This window comes from Mustelus asterias, chromosome 24, assembly GCF_964213995.1.
Source record: "Mustelus asterias chromosome 24, sMusAst1.hap1.1, whole genome shotgun sequence".
NCBI lineage: Eukaryota > Metazoa > Chordata > Chondrichthyes > Carcharhiniformes > Triakidae > Mustelus > Mustelus asterias.
The window spans coordinates 44174045-44191958 of NC_135824.1; the positions used below are offsets into that span (position 1 = coordinate 44174045).

At 46.9% G+C, this 17914-nt stretch overlaps 1 protein-coding gene across 1 annotated transcript in view; it reads left to right on the forward strand.

The window, feature by feature from the left end:
• Positions 1-17433, forward strand: part of cox7a1 (cytochrome c oxidase subunit 7A1) — a 37216-nt gene extending 19783 nt beyond the window's left edge. The window contains exons 2-4 of the mRNA XM_078241632.1: positions 13037-13126; positions 15674-15758; positions 17181-17433. Coding sequence (XP_078097758.1) covers positions 13037-13126; positions 15674-15758; positions 17181-17239 — 234 coding nt within the window. The 3' untranslated portion in view covers positions 17240-17433. The remainder of the gene's footprint in view (positions 1-13036; positions 13127-15673; positions 15759-17180) is intronic.
• The last annotated feature ends 481 nt before the right edge of the window (positions 17434-17914 follow it).

Here is a 17914-nt window from a genome sequence, read left to right on the forward strand (position 1 = left end):
GGGGAAAAGCTTCCCACCGTTCACCCTATCTATGCCTTTCATAATTTTATACACCTCTATTAAGTCTCCCCTCATCCTCCGTCTTTCCAAGGAGAACAACCCCAGTTTCCCCAATCTCTCCTCATAACCAAGCCCCTCCATACCAGGCAACATCCTGGTAAACCTCCTCTGTACTCTCTCCAAAGCCTCCACGTCCTTCTGGTAGTGTGGCGACCAGAACTGGACGCAGTATTCCAAATGCGGCCGAACCAACGTTCTATACATCTGCAACATCAGACCCCAACTTTTATACTCTATGCCCCGTCCTATAAAGGCAAGCATGCCATATGCCTTCTTCACCACCTTCTCCACCTGTGACGTCACCTTCAAAGATCTGTGGACTTGCACACCCAGGTCCCTCTGCGTCTCTACACCCTTTATGGTTCTTCCATTTATCGTGTAGCTCCTCCCTACATTATTCCCACCAAAATGCATCACTTCGCATTTATCAGGATTGAACTCCATCTGCCATTTTCTTGCCCAAATTTCCAGCCTATCTATATCCTTCTGTAGCCTCTGACAATATTCCTCACTATCTGCAAGTCCTGCCAGTTTTGTGTCGTCCGCAAACTTACTGATCACCCCAGTTACTCCTTCTTCCAGATCATTTATATAAATCACAAACAGCAGAGGTCCCAATACAGAGCCCTGCGGTACACCACTAGTCACAGGCCTCCAGCCGGAAAAAGACACTTCCACTACCACCCTCTGTCTTCTATGACCAAGCCAGTTCTCCACCCATCTAGCCACCTCCCCCTTTATCCCATGGGATCCAACCTTTTTCACTAGCCTACCATGAGGGACTTTGTCAAACGCTTTACTAAAGTCCATATAGACAACATCCACGGCCCTTCCTTCGTCAACCATTTTGGTCACTTCTTCAAAAAACACCACCAGGTTAGTGAGGCATGACCTCCCTCTCACAAAACCATGTTGACTATCGTTAATGAGTTTATTCCTTTCTAAATGCGCATACATCCTATCTTTAAGAATCTTCTCCAACAACTTCCCCACCACGGACGTCAAGCTCACCGGCCTATAATTACCCGGGTTATCCTTCCTACCCTTCTTAAATAACGGGACCACATTGGCTATTGTCGTGGTTCCCCAGGACGACAATTCGTTCACATCAGTTTAAAACAGAGAGTCTGAGCAGCGATCTTTCAAGCAAAAGACTTTATTTCTCAGCACAAGAGATAAAGCCGGGAGCGTCCGGAAAACTCCAAAGAGCCCTTGGGCTTACAGTCTTTTATGTACATTTCAGCTCCCTATCTCAAGATTCTTATCTTACTTTTATTGCCTGTCCTTGGTTCTCATCTTACTTTAGACCCTTTATCTGTTGTATTGGCAATTAGTCGTTCCCTGTTATATCTCTGTGTCTCTTAAATCATGGTGGTTATGGCTCTTACCTTTATCTGACCTTTTCTGCTTGTACTATAATCGTAGTTTTGTTGATTTAGGCCGAAAGTGTTAGAAAGGACATTCTCTCTGCTGATTTTATGGTTTTATGGTTCACTATTAAGTTGAACCACCGAGCAGTCTTCCTTGTTTTCTTAAGTGACTGTTGTCTGCTTTCCTTAATTAGTGATTGCTATATTACTTCTCTAGTTCCTCCACTTTGATCATATCGACTACACTTGATTATATTAGGTCACACGAAGTTACTTTAGGTTACATATCCATCTCACTATTCACCTAAATCTACTTTATCATTTCACTAAGACCTAAATCTACTTTATCATTTTACTAAAACCTGTGAATCTGAATTCCATACTAAACTCATACAATTTCACAATTTCCCTTACAAGTCCCCCCTTTGAGGCTATTCCCTAGCCTCATCCCAATTACCAAGCTCAAATAATCCCCTCGCTCAATTCCATTTGCATTTCATTTTAATCACTTTTTCAGGCGATGTGGAGGAGCCGACTATTTTGGTCAGGGATCAGTGTCCCTATTCTAACTTTATCATAATTTGTCTATCCCGGTTCTGATTTTTGGGTTGCTCCTCCAGATTGCCTGCCCCTGACAGTCATCAGCCAAAAACCTTCCCACTCTTGTCTAGGGAAGGGAAAAAGACTGATTCCTGTGTACAGACTAAGTTCTCCTGGTTTCGTGCGGACTTCAGCAAGGTGCTGTTGTTTCCACAAGGTGATCTTCCACTATTGTAGTTATTTTACAGAGTGACGAGTTTCAACTTCGACCAAGGTCATTGTGAATCCACTCAGCAGGGGCGGCTCAAGATTTTCCCATTCCTCTGTTTTTTCTCTCGAGCGTGAGCTGCTTATCACCCGCGTCACCATCTGCCGCACTGCCATTCTGGTAAGGAAGGATCTCAGGGCGGGTAAAAAACAACAAAATATCAATCCCAGAATGATTATTGTTGCTATTGCTACAGCTCCAGCTTTGGCAAACCACGCCCCCCATCTTCCTAATATTCTGTCCAGCCAACTCCATACCTCATGCCCAAACCCTGCATTTTCTTTCACTTCTTTCTTAAGATTTCTTAACTTATTCATGGCTTGTGTAAATGACCCCTCTGGATTAGTGTTATTAGGGATAAATGTGCAGCACTGATCCCCAAACATAACACACACCCCTCCTTTCTCTGCCAGGAGCCAATCTAACGCCTGTCGATTTTGCCACGCCATTTTGCTGGTCGCATCCAACTGCTCTCCTAAGGCCTCCAGGGCATCATTCGTATAATTAATAAACCTCTGCTGATTATAATAGATGTAATTGATCCACTCAGTATTCTTGCTGGGTGTGATCCAAACAAAGAGGGATTCAAACCCTGCAGCTATTTCGTTCCTAGCTTTGAACTCATTCGGGATGCCGCGGGGCTGTCCGATTGCGTCCAATTTTACCGTAGGGTCAGGGGTATATGCCCTCTTAACTTTTTGTGATTTAATTTCTTTTTCCACCGGTAGTATCACAGTGCTCTGGGCAAGCATAACTCGAGCACATAGTCCTTTCCAATTCTGTGGTAATTTTGCCAATAGCCCTTTCTCCGGGCCACAAAGCCACCAGAGATCGGCCAGTTGATTTTCTTGATAGTCTAACACATAAGGAGGGGGTGCCCATCCCCCTCCTGAGAGGATCAGATAAAGAGCATCGGTTATATTCCAAATCCTTTCACACTCTCCTGTGTAATTTCCCACACTACTTCCTGTGCTACTTTCCCTCCAATAGCAATCTTGGATTTGTAAGTTGGGCTCTACACTCCATTCCTTTGGGACCGCGTCTACTGTCGTTTTTGGCCACTTTGGACATCTGTGGGTCAAGTTGTAGATGCCCTTTTTTACCCCAGCAAACAGGATGCAGTGGTATTGACACAACGGCGACTCACCTTTACAAAGGTTATCACATGCGGATCCGGAACAGTCTATCTTCTCATACGAGTAGTTCCGATTCCCTATCATATGATACCGTATATATGTGGTATATGGACGGCAATTTTCCTTTCTCCAGCTTTGTTGCCTGGTTCTACAGTCTCCTGATCCCCATGGTATATCAGTTACGTGGGTGTTAGGTTTCTCTGATGCACATACTACACACTCTTTCCCATCACTGTTTCTCTGACCTGTATACTCAGCCCATTTCCACCATTTGTTTTTCTGCGCTTTTTCCCAAATAGTATTTGTGCTCACTAATCGTTCACGTTTTATTCGTCTTAATACTCTATCTTCCTGATTTTGCACCCTTATGTCTTCTGTATCCCATTCTCCTTTTCTATGGGTCACGGAAGTTCCTAAGGGAAATAGTTTCCAACTCCCAGGTGGGGAATGGGGCCTCTTCCCTGTCCTCACCTCCCTCGGCACCTTGACTAATAGGCTCAGGCTGGGCATTTGTATCATCAGCCAGCTCATGCACAGAACTACTTTCATCATCCTCTATTCTTTTTGTTCTTCCTTGGCTCTGTTCCTCCTCCCCACGATTCTCCCCGTGTATTTCTATTTCTTCCTCGCTATCACTTCTGTCCACTCTGTGTACTTCTTCAATTTCCCTTCTCTCCCCTACCCCTGGTACTGTTCTGGTACAATGGTTCAAGTGATACCACAGTGTACTGCCTTCTACTTGCAACGCCGTGGGAGACACTTTGGTGACTTCAAACGGTCCTTCTCGTCTCGGTTCGTTCCAACGTCTCCGGAACTTTCTGATGTATACTCGATCTCCAGGCTTGATCTGATGTTCTGTTACCGGATTCTCCTCCTCCTTGGCTTTTTCCTGTTCAAATATAGTTCTATGTATAACAGTTAATTGTTGTATATATTCTTTTGTGCTTTGATCTAAACATTCTAGCGTAGGACCTCCTGATCCCCTGATCTTTGGATGGCGTTGCTTCTATCCATCTGCTGAATCTATCAATAATCACTAGCATGTATCTTTTCCCTCTTACCACCTTTCCCATATCCACATAGTCCATGCATAGATGTTTAAATGGTCCTTCAGGAATGGGTATATGCCCTATTGGGGCAGTAATGCCCTTCCTGATGTTATTCTGAGCACACACCTCACACTGACTTAGTATGTAGTCAATCGAGTTTTGCAGGTATGGTGACCAGAATCCTTCCTTCTTGATCTTTCTAGCCACTTCTCCTCTCGCACAGTGGTCCACTCCATGCGCTTCGCTAATTAGTACGGTTAGTAATGATGTGGGTGCTATGACTAATCCCTCCCCATTTCTCCATATCCTGTCCTGTTGTCCCTGTAGTGCTCCTCTATCTTTCCACATTGTCTTTTCAGCTACAGAGGTTTCCTCCTGTAATTGTGCTACATCTTCTAATGTGATATGAGGTTCGATATCCCCCGTACCTGGCCCTGGGTGCGGCCTTGCTATTTCTACTGGGGCTATCGTAGCCTCAATGCATCCTGACGCTTCTTTAGCTGCCTTGTCGGCTTTGGTGTTTCCCTGTGTGATGCTGTCTGCTCCCCTTTTATGCGCCTGACACTTAATTATGGCTAATTCCCTTGGACCCATCATGGCCCTTATTAAAGCCCTGATTTGACCTTCGTGTTGTATTGGTCCTCCTCCGCTTTTCATAAATCCCCTTTGCTTCCATATTGCCCCGAACAGATGGCAGACCCCGTGGGCATAGGCCGAATCAGTATAAATTTCCAATGCTTCCCCGTTTGCTAGCTCACATGCTCTGGTCAATGCTTTAAGTTCTGCCAGTTGGGCTGAACAGGGCTGTTCACATTTCTCTGCTTCTATGACTTCAAGTGTTTCCCCTTTCTGTTCAACTATGGCATAGCCTGCGTGGTTTCCTAAGTGATCCCTGTAACATGAGCCATCTACATACAGTATCCTTTTCCCTTTTGTCACTAGTCCCTCTGCTCTTAAATCTTTTCTCAGTTTCATAAATGTTTTTGCTTCTCTTAAGCATTCATGTTCTTCTCCTTCATGAGGTAATGGCATGTAATCAGCTGGATTTACTCTGTTGCACTTTATAATCGTGATATCTGGAAATGTGGTTAGCATTCGATAATGATGGATCCTAGCAGGTGTCAGCACAAATTTTCCTTGCTCAATCAATTCAGCTACCTTATGGTATACATGTATGTTTATCGGATATCCCATTGTGACCGTGGCTGCCTTTTCGTACGCCCACCAAGCTGCTGCCAGACCTTGATAGCACGGAGGGTATCCCATCGCTACGTCGTCTAGCTTGGTACTGTAATATGCTACAGCCTGCCTTCGTCTACCCTTGCAATTTTCCTGCATTAACATTGCTGTAGCAAATCCGGCTTCTCTGTTACTCACAAATAAGTCAAAGGGCTTGTCATAGGTCGGTAAGGCCAATGCTGGTGCCTGTGCCATTTCTCTTTTCACGTTTTCAAATGCGTCTGAAGCATCTTTATCCCATTTTAGTTTGGCTTTTAATTCGTCACACCCTGCCTCCTTCATTATCTTTCGTAGTGCCTGCGTTTTTTCGGCATAGCTTTCCACCCATTCTGAACTGAATCCTGTCATTCCCAAAAATGTCATCATTTGTCCCACCGTCCGTGGTTTCGGAACTTTTAGTACTGCTTCTATTTGCTGTGAAGCTATCTCCTTCTGTCCTGCTGATATTTCTCTTCCCAGGTATTCTACCTTTTTCTGGCACAGCTGCAGCTTTTTCCTGGAAACTTTATGACCCCCTTCTGCTAGTCTTTCCAATAGTTTTAAACTATCCTTCCTGCACTGTTCTTGTGTTCCTGTGCATAATAATAAATCATCCACATATTGTATCAGTGTTCCTTCCAACTGTATTCCTTCTAAATCTGCTCTCAACACCTGATTGAATACATGTGGGGAATGTTTAAATCCTTGGGGCATCCTATTGTATGTGTATTGTTTCCCCTCGTACGTAAATGCAAAGAGATACTGACTTTCTTGAGCTAGTGGCACACTAAAAAATGCCGAACATAGGTCTATTACAGTAAACCATCTACTTTCAGGTGGTATATTTGTCATCAAGGTATAAGGGTTTGGAACCTCTGCTGGCATATCTTCCACTACCTCATTAATTGCCCTTAGATCATGCACCAATCTCCATTTTTCTCCGTCCGCCTTTTTCACTGGTAGTAGCGGTGTATTACACCTGCTCCGGGTTTCTTTTAATACCCCTGCTTCTATCAATCCCTTAATTGTCCCTCTAATTCCTTCAATTGCTTCTGTCTTGATTGGGTATTGCGGCCTAAACGGCCCCTGACGTCCTACCTTTAATCTGACTTCAACTGGATTAGCGTTTTTGACCCTCCCTACATCCGTGTCCTGTCTGGACCACAACTCCTGCGGGAGAGAGTTCAAATCCTGCTCTAACCTCTCTCTCCACTCCAGTTCCTGTTTCTCGATTTGCACTCCTATTGTTATCTGCTTCGGTTTCCCAAGCATTTTAACATCCAAAATTATTTTCGTCATTTGTCCATTGCTGGACGTCCAAATATCTACATTGTCTGTCTGGACAAATTCTAAATCTTGTGCTCTCAACACCATTGGTCCTAGGTCTTTTGATCTGTATCCCGGATTCACTTTCAATGTGACATGTGGCTCCGCCCCAGATACAGAGAACCATTTGTTAACCCATTCATTCCTAACAATGGTGAGGGCTACTCCCTCTAGTCCGATTAAAATACTTCCTGACTTTATTTCCTGTTCTCGTCCTGCCTCCCTTTCCCATTTCTCCTGTATCTCAGGTTCCTGCCCTTCATCAAATATCATTGTACTGTGTAATTCTGTTCTTGGCCATTTGGCTTGTGGAACCCAAGTGTTTATAAGCTTTCCCCAAACTTCCCATATCTGTTTTTTAACTTGTTCCTCTATATCTCCCAACCAATATACATTAACCCCTTCCTTTCCTGGTATTTCAAGTGGATACATTCCCATCAAATCAATTCCTTGTTCAGTGCATTCTAATTTTAGTCCTAGACCTAGGATTGCATCCCTTCCCAATAGATTTAAAGGAGTTTTATCACATACTAAAATAGGTACATGGGTTGTCTTATTTCCAATGGTAACAGGCACCGGCGTCGTCATTCGAGCTAATGTTACTTTCCCCGAGAACCCCACAGTTTTTACAAACTGGTTTGACAATGGTAAGTGATCCGCATATTTCGTTTGCATGCACGTACATGTGGCGCCGGTGTCTATCATCATGGGGACCTCGATCCCTCCTACTCTAACGTTAACTATAGGTTCCTGCTCTGCAGTTTCTGTTATCTGTACGTACTGTCCTACCATTTCGGGGTTCTCTGGGCCTCCCTATGGGGAATTCTGATGGTTTACCGGCCCTTGAGACATCGGGATGCTGTTTGGCGATCCTTGGATCAGTTGTTGGCCTGTCTGCTGCTGGTTTTCTCCCTGTCTGGGGAAATTCCGCGGGCAATTCCTTTTTATGTGCCCTGCCTCCCCGCACCCCCAACACACACCTGAAGGGCCAGGCAGTGGTCCCTGTCTCGGAGTCTGATGATTAACCTGTCCCTGTCCTCTCTGATTCTGATAGGGTGGCCTACCACCTCCCTGTCCTTTCCCATTTCTATTCCAGTCAGTCTGACTTTGCAGGGCGTATGGGTTTTGATAATTTAGGCCATAGGCTCCTGGGTTCATGGACAGTGGGAAGGCAGAAATGTTATAGGTTATGACGGGCTGGCCTCCATCTCCGCTCCCCCCTTTGATTAGTGCAGGTATTTCCTCTGGCTTTTTCTCCACCATCATTGGTGCTATTTTTCTGGGTGCGAGATCCTCTTTTGCCTTCAGTTTATCCTTGCTTTTAATCTCCTCCAACTGTGCCTGAAGGAGTTTACGTTGTACCTCCTTCAGCTGTTTGTCTGCATTCTTTTCATCTTTGCGATGTCTCTCTACTGCATGGGCAACATAATCCACAAACTCTCGGTAATTTTTTGAGTCCAAGCCCACCACTTCCTCCAGCCTTGTCTTAGCTGGGGCTGGCAAGCCCTCTAGGATTGCAGCCCGGAACATGGAGTTGGTCAGTGGGTCTATTAGAATGTCCCTCTCCGTGTCCCTTCTCCACCTTTTTAATTGATTCTCCACATACACCGCTGCATTCTCCTCCTCACCCAGTGGCTCTCCCTTTAGGGTTTTTACATCCATTCGATTGGGGTACATATCCCGCAGTGCCTGCCAGATGTCTTGGCGGTACTGGTCCATTAGTATCCCATCCACCGCTGGGTTATAAGCTGCGGTCAGGATGCCAGCACGTCTCATTACTTCTGCCATTTGGTCCATTCCTAGCACCTTTGTCAGGAGAGCTTTGATGTCGCCCAGTGCCATCCTTTTTCCCACCATCCCTGCCTCCAACTGTCCAATCCACCTTCCAGCCCCATCCAAAATATTGGGTAATTCATTAATTAAATTAGGCAAATCCTGACCTGACCAAGGGATATACTGCGGTCTGCCACCCTTCAGAATCACCGGGAATACCCTTTTCCCTCTCCTATCCACATCTGGAAACTTTACAGGTGGGTGCCTTTCCCGCCTTCGTCATCTGTTCTATGTCATATTCTCCCTCAAAATTCATTGTGCCTGATATAACTGGGTACAGTCCCGTGGAGCTCTGTTTCTCTAAGTATGGGGGTGGGGCTACGTTTGGATCTTCCAATTTTGCTTTTTCCTCAAGTTGTACTGGCCTCTGCATTCTACCTCCCCTCCATACCCCTCTTCTCTCTTTCCCTTCTTGTTGGAATAGGGCTAATATCTCTAACTCCTTTTCTCGCTTTTCCCTTCTTTTGCTCGATTTATCCTTAATCTTATAGTTCTTTATCATTCCCTTCTGGTCCTCACACCTCTCTATGGACCATGTGCCTTCCTCCGGCCACTGTGTATTGCTCTTATTTGTTCTTTTGGCCCATTTTTTAGAGACGTGTTCTATATCTCCCCTAAGGGCTGGGAACTTATCCCCTAATATCTCCACTGGTGTCTTAACTTGGTGCGCCATTACTCGTCTTTTTGGATCACTGTCGCAATTTTTGTCACTTAATCTGTCAGAGTTAGGTATCACAGTGATTATTACTTGCTGTATTGTTTTTCCGTGCTCAGTCCCCTGTTTACCTTTCCTTTGGATTTCTTTTGCCACTATTTGTAATTCTAACCGGGGTCCTGATATCCACTTCCCCGTAGTCCCCTGTCCCGGCACCATCTTCCTCTCCCGGGCCAGAGGGTAGTAGGTTTTCACTTGCTCGTCTATGTGTATAAGAATCCTGTATCGGTCAGATCCCTTTATTAATTTCTCTAGGGTTTCCAATTTTATTTCGTCTATCCAATTCCTATCGACTACTCTTTCCCATTTTACATACGGCCACTCATTCTTTATCTCCTCTAAGTTAATTATGTGTGTAATCTTTTTCCAATCCAGTGTTGCTTCCGTTTTTGTTATTATTCAAAGATTAGTTATTTTCAATCTTGTCACCAGGCAGTTTTGTCAGGGTAATCTTTCCAAGTTGTTAGTTATTACCCTACCTATGTTCCGACTCTCCTCTTATTTCTGTTCTCCACGCTGTTACCTCAGACCAGTTTGTTCAAATTGGTCTTTTACTTCCTCTATTCTAGCTGCTACTCCCCTTTCCTGTGCTTAAAATCCACTCCTGTGCTTTTGACTACTGTATTAGGTCAGAGAGCGATCTCTCACTGATCTCTCTCCCTCTCGGTTGACGTCCCTTACCCGAGGTCCTGGGTAGGTTTGGACTGGCAGGTTTTCCCACACTTACTCTCTTCTGGGCAAGTCGTGACCTGAAAAACCCGCTCCAAACCGCTCGACTTAACCTAATTGCATTACTTTAGCTTTCGGCCTTTTTCCCGTCTCACTTTTTACCCATTCACAGACAATACAGTATTCGCAGCGCGCTTTTGCATGCAAAAATTCTGCTCTTCAGATCAGACTCAGTCTCTCAAAAATTTTTACACAATTTGGTTTTACCTGTGCAGGATATCTTTTTGGGTTGGGGAGATCCAGGGCCAGCAGAGAGCCGGGTGCGCCGGGCCTCGAGAAAACCCCTTTCTGACAACAAGGATTTACATGCATGCAAGTCTGCTTACCTTGTTGACAGAAGGCCGGCTGGGGACCTCTCGGTTCCGGTCGGACCACCGTCTCCGCCACTCCTTCCAGATGCTTTTCTGGGCGATCTCTCACCAACCCTGCTAAGCAGCGCCAATTTTGTCGTGGTTCCCCAGGACGACAATTCGTTCACATCAGTTTAAAACAGAGAGTCTGAGCAGCGATCTTTCAAGCAAAAGACTTTATTTCTCAGCACAAGAGATAAAGCCGGGAGCGTCCGGAAAACTCCAAAGAGCCCTTGGGCTTACAGTCTTTTATGTACATTTCAGCTCCCTATCTCAAGATTCTTATCTTACTTTTATTGCCTGTCCTTGGTTCTCATCTTACTTTAGACCCTTTATCTGTTGTATTGGCAATTAGTCGTTCCCTGTTATATCTCTGTGTCTCTTAAATCATGGTGGTTATGGCTCTTACCTTTATCTGACCTTTTCTGCTTGTACTATAATCGTAGTTTTGTTGATTTAGGCCGAAAGTGTTAGAAAGGACATTCTCTCTGCTGATTTTATGGTTTTATGGTTCACTATTAAGTTGAACCACCGAGCAGTCTTCCTTGTTTTCTTAAGTGACTGTTGTCTGCTTTCCTTAATTAGTGATTGCTATATTACTTCTCTAGTTCCTCCACTTTGATCATATCGACTACACTTGATTATATTAGGTCACACGAAGTTACTTTAGGTTACATATCCATCTCACTATTCACCTAAATCTACTTTATCATTTCACTAAGACCTAAATCTACTTTATCATTTTACTAAAACCTGTGAATCTGAATTCCATACTAAACTCATACAATTTCACAATTTCCCTTACACTATCCTCCAATCCTCTGGGACCTCACCTGTGTCCAGTGACGAGACAAAGATTTGCGTCAGAGGCCCAACGATTTCACCTCTCGTCTCCCTGAGCAGCCTTGGATAGATTCCATCAGGCCCTGGGGATTTGTCAGTCTTTATATTCTCTAACAAACCTAACACTTCCTCCTTTGTAATGGAGATTTTCTCCAACGGTTCAACACTCCCCTCCGAGACACACCCAGTCAACACATCCCTCTCCTTTGTGAATACCGACGCAAAGTATTCATTTAGGATCTCCCCTACCTCTTTGGGCTCCAAGCATAAGTCCCCACTTTTGTCCCTGAGAGGTCCGATTTTTTCCCTAACAACACTTTTGTTCCTAACGTATGAATAAAATGCCTTGGGATTCTCCTTAATCCTGTCTGCCAAGAACATTCCGTGACCCCTTTTTGCTCTTCTAATTCCCCGTTTGAGTATTTTCCTACTTTCATTGTACTCCTCCAGAGCTCCCTCCGTTTTTAGCTGCTTGGATCTAACATACGCCTCTCTTTTCCTTTTGACCAGTCCCTCAATTTCCCTGGTTATCCACGGTTCTCTAATCCTACCCTTCCTATCCTTCTTTTTTACAGGCACATGCTTGTCCTGTAGCCCTAACAACCGTTCCTTAAAAGACTGCCACATACCAGATGTGGATTTACCCTCAAACAGCCTCTCCCAATCAAGAGCTGCCAATTTCTGCCTGATCCCAATAAAGTTAGCCTTCCCCCAATCCAACACCTTACCCTTGGGACACCACTCATCCTTTTCCATCACTATCCTAAAGCTAACAGAATTGTGGTCACTATTTGCCACATGTTCCCCAACCAAAACTTTGAAGACCTGACCGGGCTCATTCCCCAGCACCAGGTCCAGTATAGCCCCCTCTCTAGTTGGGCTGTCCACATATTGTTCCAACGAACCCTCCTGTACACATTTTACAAATTCCTCCCCATCCAGAGTCCCTGCCCTCAGCGATTTCCAGTCTATACCAGGGAAATTGAAGTCTCCCACTACAACAACCCTATATTTCCTGCACCTATCCAGTATCTCCTGACATATCCATTCTTCCACTTCCCTTGGGCTGTTGGGGGGCCTGTAGTACACCCCCAACATAGTGACTGCGCCTTTCCTGTTTCTAAGCTCCACCCAGAGTGACTCGCTACACGACTCCTCCGAATTGTCCTCCCTCTGCACCTCGCTTCAGATCAGCCATGACCTTGTTGAATGGTGGGGCAGGCTCGAAGGGCCAGATGGCCTACTCCTGCTCCTATTTCTTATGTTCTTATGTTCTTATTTCGCTCTTGGGGAAAAGGGAATCTAAAGATATTAGGGGAAGGCAAGATCAGGTAACTGAATTGGATAATCAGCCATGATCATAATGAATGGTGGAGCAGGCTCAATGGGCCGAATGGCCTCCTCCAACCCCGCTCCTGTCTTTCATCTCAGGGTCAGGTAAGATATCGGAGTTGTGAACAGTCAGGTTAAGCCCTGGGACAGTGGGCGGGATGGAAACAGGATCCCACTGTTCCAGAAAGCTCTGTGTAGCGGATAGCGAAACGATCGCAGTCACATATCGCTGAATGTTGACATTGCCTCTTCTCCTTCCCTCCTCAGGCACTGCAGAATCTGGCTTCTAGAACATTCTCCACAACAGTCAGAAAGCAACTAAAAAACAAAGTGCCGGAATATCAGAACATCTTTCAGGTAACGGTGACTCTCAACATTTCTAATTCAGAGGGAATTTGGGAAAAAATAATTCATGTCCTAAGTCCCATATTAAAGATGCAAATTAAAGTGACATGACATTAAAAATGGAGGCCCAGAAAGAGGCCTATGAATTGGTGGAACATGTTTCTAGATTTTAATTTTTTTAATAAGCTGTTTTTTTCTTTTTTTCCCCCCCTTTCCTCTGCTGTCTTCATGCTGAGGGGAACTGTGTCAAAGAGCTTCCCTGAGACAGAAACACCGTTACTTTTGATGATGGTTAACACGGCATCTGTCAAATAATGAACCCTCGCAGACCCTGCCCGGAAGGGGGGGAGGGGAGTGGGGGGGGGGGGGGGGGGCAAGGGGGGGTTAGGGAGTGAGGGAGGTTAGGGGGTGGGGGGCTCAGGGTGGGTGGGGGGTGAGGGGGTGGGGGAGGAATGAGGGGGGTGGGGGATGGGGGGGTCGGAGGGGTGGGGATGGGGGGTGTGGGGGATGGTGGGGTGAGGGGGGTGGGGGGGGAAGTGAGCTCCTTCACACTTCCTACTGGAGGATGTTGCGCAAATCCCCGCTCGGGCGGAGCCAGTCGCCGACAGTTTGTTAACGAGGCCATTCTGTGGAGATAATTGGAGCACAATCCCTGCATCTTCTTCAGCCCCTCTCCAATCAGAGACAGACGTATTGACATGTGCCAGCGCTGTGTGAGAGAGCCCCAACACTGAGGTAGCCAGAGGAGACCTGGATCTTTGTCCAGGTCACTCCGGTCTGAGACCTTTCATCTCATCTGAGGAACACCTTATCAATTCTGTTCCTGTTCCCCCTCAATGTCACCGCTCGTGCCCCGTGGAATGCCCAGCTGTGCCCTCGGGCCCTCCTGTGGGACCTGTTCCAACTCCTGCTCCAAAGGTCCACCATTATGAGTATGATGGCATACTCGCCGCCTGCCTGGATATCATCCAGGACAAAGATCAACTCCTTTCCACGTCCGCTCCCTCCATCCCTGCCACACAGTGGCTGCCACTTGTGTACCATCCACAAGATGCACTGCAGCAACTCGCGAAGGCTCCTTAGGCAGCACCTTCCAAACCCACGACCGCTACCACCTGGAAGGACAAGAGCAGCAGACAGATGGGAGGCAGCAGCGTCAGGAGGGTGAGAGACAGAGCTGGGCCACATGGGCACGGGCTGCAGCGTCTGGGGCACTGGCCGTGTGGCAGCTGCTGGAAGCATGAGTATCAGTAATGACCGTCAGTCCCAGAGGGCACGGTGGGTCCGCTCTCCATGGAGCCACCACCTGGAGCTGCCTCTCCAAACCACTCACCATCTTGACTTGGAAATAGTTCCTTCACTGTCACTGGGTCAAAATCCTGAAACTCCCTCCCTAACAGCACTGTGGGTGTGCCTACGCCTCAGGTTTAATTTTGTTGTATTTTTTTCCACATTCTGCTTTCCTCTCTCATTTCTTTCCGATCACTTTTGTTTGTGTTTGGGTAACTGCTATCCTGCCATTCGCTCCTCATCTGGACTCATTTTCATTTCTTCACTTGTCCCATTCCCACTTTCTCCGACTCTTTCACCACCAAGCCTTTTCCCGTTTATTCTCTCTCCTACCTTCCACCCAATCCCCTTTTGGCCTTGTACACAGGTGTGTGAATGGGATTGGGTGTTGGGAGGTCGGAGCGAGCACCTTGCACTGCCAGTTACACTCCGCTGACATTCCTTGCGAGCGCCAGTCAGCGACTGACCCCCAGGTGGAAGGTTAATATTTCAAACAGTTTACTGTGTGGAAAGCTCGGGTTTAAGCTGCTTTCCGGGTGAACCGGGCATCCAGGAACCCCACAGCTCTGAGGACAGGCTCGGAGAGAAGGAAAGTGTCTTCATTGCACTCCTTGTGGGTCAAGGCAAATAGGGATGAGGTGGTAAAGGTGGTGGGTTTGGAAGGTGCTGTCGGAGGAGCCTTGGTGAGTTGCTGCAGTGCATCCTGCAGCTGGTACACACGGCTGCCTCTGTGCGTCGGTGATGGAGGGAGTGGACGCGGATGGTTAGGTGCCTACCTCTCTCCTGGATGGTGTCACAGGCCCTGAGTGCAGTAGGAGCTGCACTAATCCCTGTCCCACAAACTCTGTCCCATCCAAACCCCCGGCTCAGCTCCAGACTGGACAGCCCTGGGATTGGATATCCTTGGGATTGGCTACGCTCAGTGGAGCAGACCCCACCACTCAGGGATCATTCCAACAGAATGAGCGACACGTCACAGACACAGACACACACACACACACACACACACAGACACAGACACACACACACACACACGCACACACACAGACACACACGCACACACACAGACACACACACACACACACAGACACACTCGTACACACACAGACACAGGCACTGCCGTGAAGAGACCGGAGAGATTCTGCATTTGTTGAAAGCTGTGTCCAAACTTGGGTCATTTTGCTTTTTCCAGCTGCAATAAGGGGTTTGGTTTGGGGTTGCAGAGGGAGTGACGATAAAGAGATTTTGTTGTTTGGTGTCTGATTTCAGGCGGACAATGAGCTTCCCGTCCATCTGAAGCGAGGGGCAGTTGATGCTGTGTTTTATCGCATCACCATGGCCATCACAGTGGGAGGTGAGGAATACCCATTGGTAAAGTAACACTGTGGAAACACCGACCCCTCCCCCCAATCCCCTGCTCCCCAATCCCGTTCTCCCCAATCCCTCTCGGCGGGGCGGGGGGGGGGAGTTGGGGGCAGGAGGGTTTGCAATGGGGACTGAGGCCACTTGCTGAGATCTTATCGATATTTAATTGGGGGGAAATGTCTGCGTCTGAACCGTGTTTAAAAACTCAAGTCAATTAACGTTAAAAAAAACTGAAAATTTCCTGTATGACCCCCTCCCATCCCCTCCCCTTCCCCCTTTGACAGAATCGAACACCGTTCAGGTTACACAGACCCAAATTGAATAAATGGCAAACCTATCTCGCCTCACTTCTTCATCTCCCTGGTAATCAGAATCCTACAGTGCTGAAGGAGGCCATTCAGCTCATCAAGCATTTCTTGAATCTTTTCAAGGTTAAATTGGAGGATGGGAAGGATCCTCGAACAGATGGATATCAGTGGCTGTTTCCCCTGGGCTTGGGGCCTGGGTTCGCTGCTGGGGTGGGGTTGCCTGGCAGTCGGACGCTATGTCCCAACAATGGTCAGGAAGAGGGGGGAGAGCGGGAAACATTCTCACTTGGTGGGGGGTCCTTTGGATAACTTCTTTAACCATTATGAAAATCTCTTTACTAATATTGGGATTTATTCACTGCTGACAGTGAGCAAAGTGCATGAGGAATCGTGTTGTTGTCAGTAATGACTCCATGACCTCTTGCAGTAATCGTATATTTTATATTGCAGAGCTATGTAGAGATGACACTCATCTTGATGTGTGACTCTTTGATGCACAGTGCTTTCAAATGTCTGCTCCACGCTTGGGTTCAGAATCTTTTTACAACTTTGTTTACTTTGCTCTGATTCCACACCCGGCCTTAATCAATCAAGCACAGTCAGCATCAACAGTAACAGGCTCACGTAATCAACCCCAACACAATTGAACTCTTCAATAAGAGAGTTCTGTTTGCAACAATGATTACCCTCCGTCTCCCTGTCTCGTTGGGATCATAGAATCCTGCAGTGCAGAAGGAGGCCATTCAGCCCATCGAGTCTGCACTGACCACGTTCCCACTCAGGCCCTTTCCCCATAACTCCATGCATTTACCCTGCTAGTCCCCCTGACACTAAGGGGCAATGTAACGTGGTCAACGCCTAACCGGCACGTCTTTGGAGTGTGGGAAGAACCCGGAGCACCCGGAGGAAACCCACACAGACACGGGGAGAATGTGCAAACTCCACACAGACAATGACCCGAGCCGGGAATCAAACCCGGGTCCCTGGCGCTGTGAGGCAGCAGTGCTAACCACTGTGCCACCAACTGTAATCACTGTCAACACTTATGGCAATGCTTTAGTTTTGTTGATAATTGTCCTGATCCTTTCTCACTCTTTCCCCAGGGACTTGCCTGTCGCTCTATTATTTATTCCAGGCTGCTCTACCCCGAACAAAGAAATGAGGGAAAAGACAGGCAGAGCTTGGCAGAGCGGCCCAAAGCTTTCTTTTAGATTTCAATTCTTGAATTGCAACTCTGCCGATATGAAGAAACCCAAGAGTGACCGTGAGCCAAAGATATCCTGCAGCGACTGGGACACAGCCATTTCATTCCTGTCCCTCCCACCGCAGTTTCCAATAAAATGATTCAAAGGAACAGGGTGAATTCTGTTTGGCTTTCTGGGATTTGGGGGATGCGTCTCTTCCTGCCGCTGGCCTGCCACTGTTGGTTGCTTGAGCCAACTTCCTGCCCCCATTGGTGGATGAGGCTGAGGCTTTACCTCAGGATGAGCCATCGGGGCTAACCCCGCCTGCCCGGAGGCAGCAATGGGTGAGACATGGAGCAAGATTAGGGGCTGGACCACCTGGCCATGGGTGGCAACGTCTGGGGCAGCTGCTGGAAGCACGAGTGTCAGTCATGACCGCCAGCCCCAGAGTGCACAGTGAGCCCGCTCTCCATGGAGCTGACCCCCCAAACCACCGACCACACTGACTTGGAAATATATCGGCCATTCCTTTACTGTCACTGGGTCACAATTTGATTTGATTTGATTTATTATTGTTACATGTATTAACATACAGTGAAAAGTATTGTTTCTTGCGCGCTATACAGACAAAGCATACCATTCATAGAGAAGGA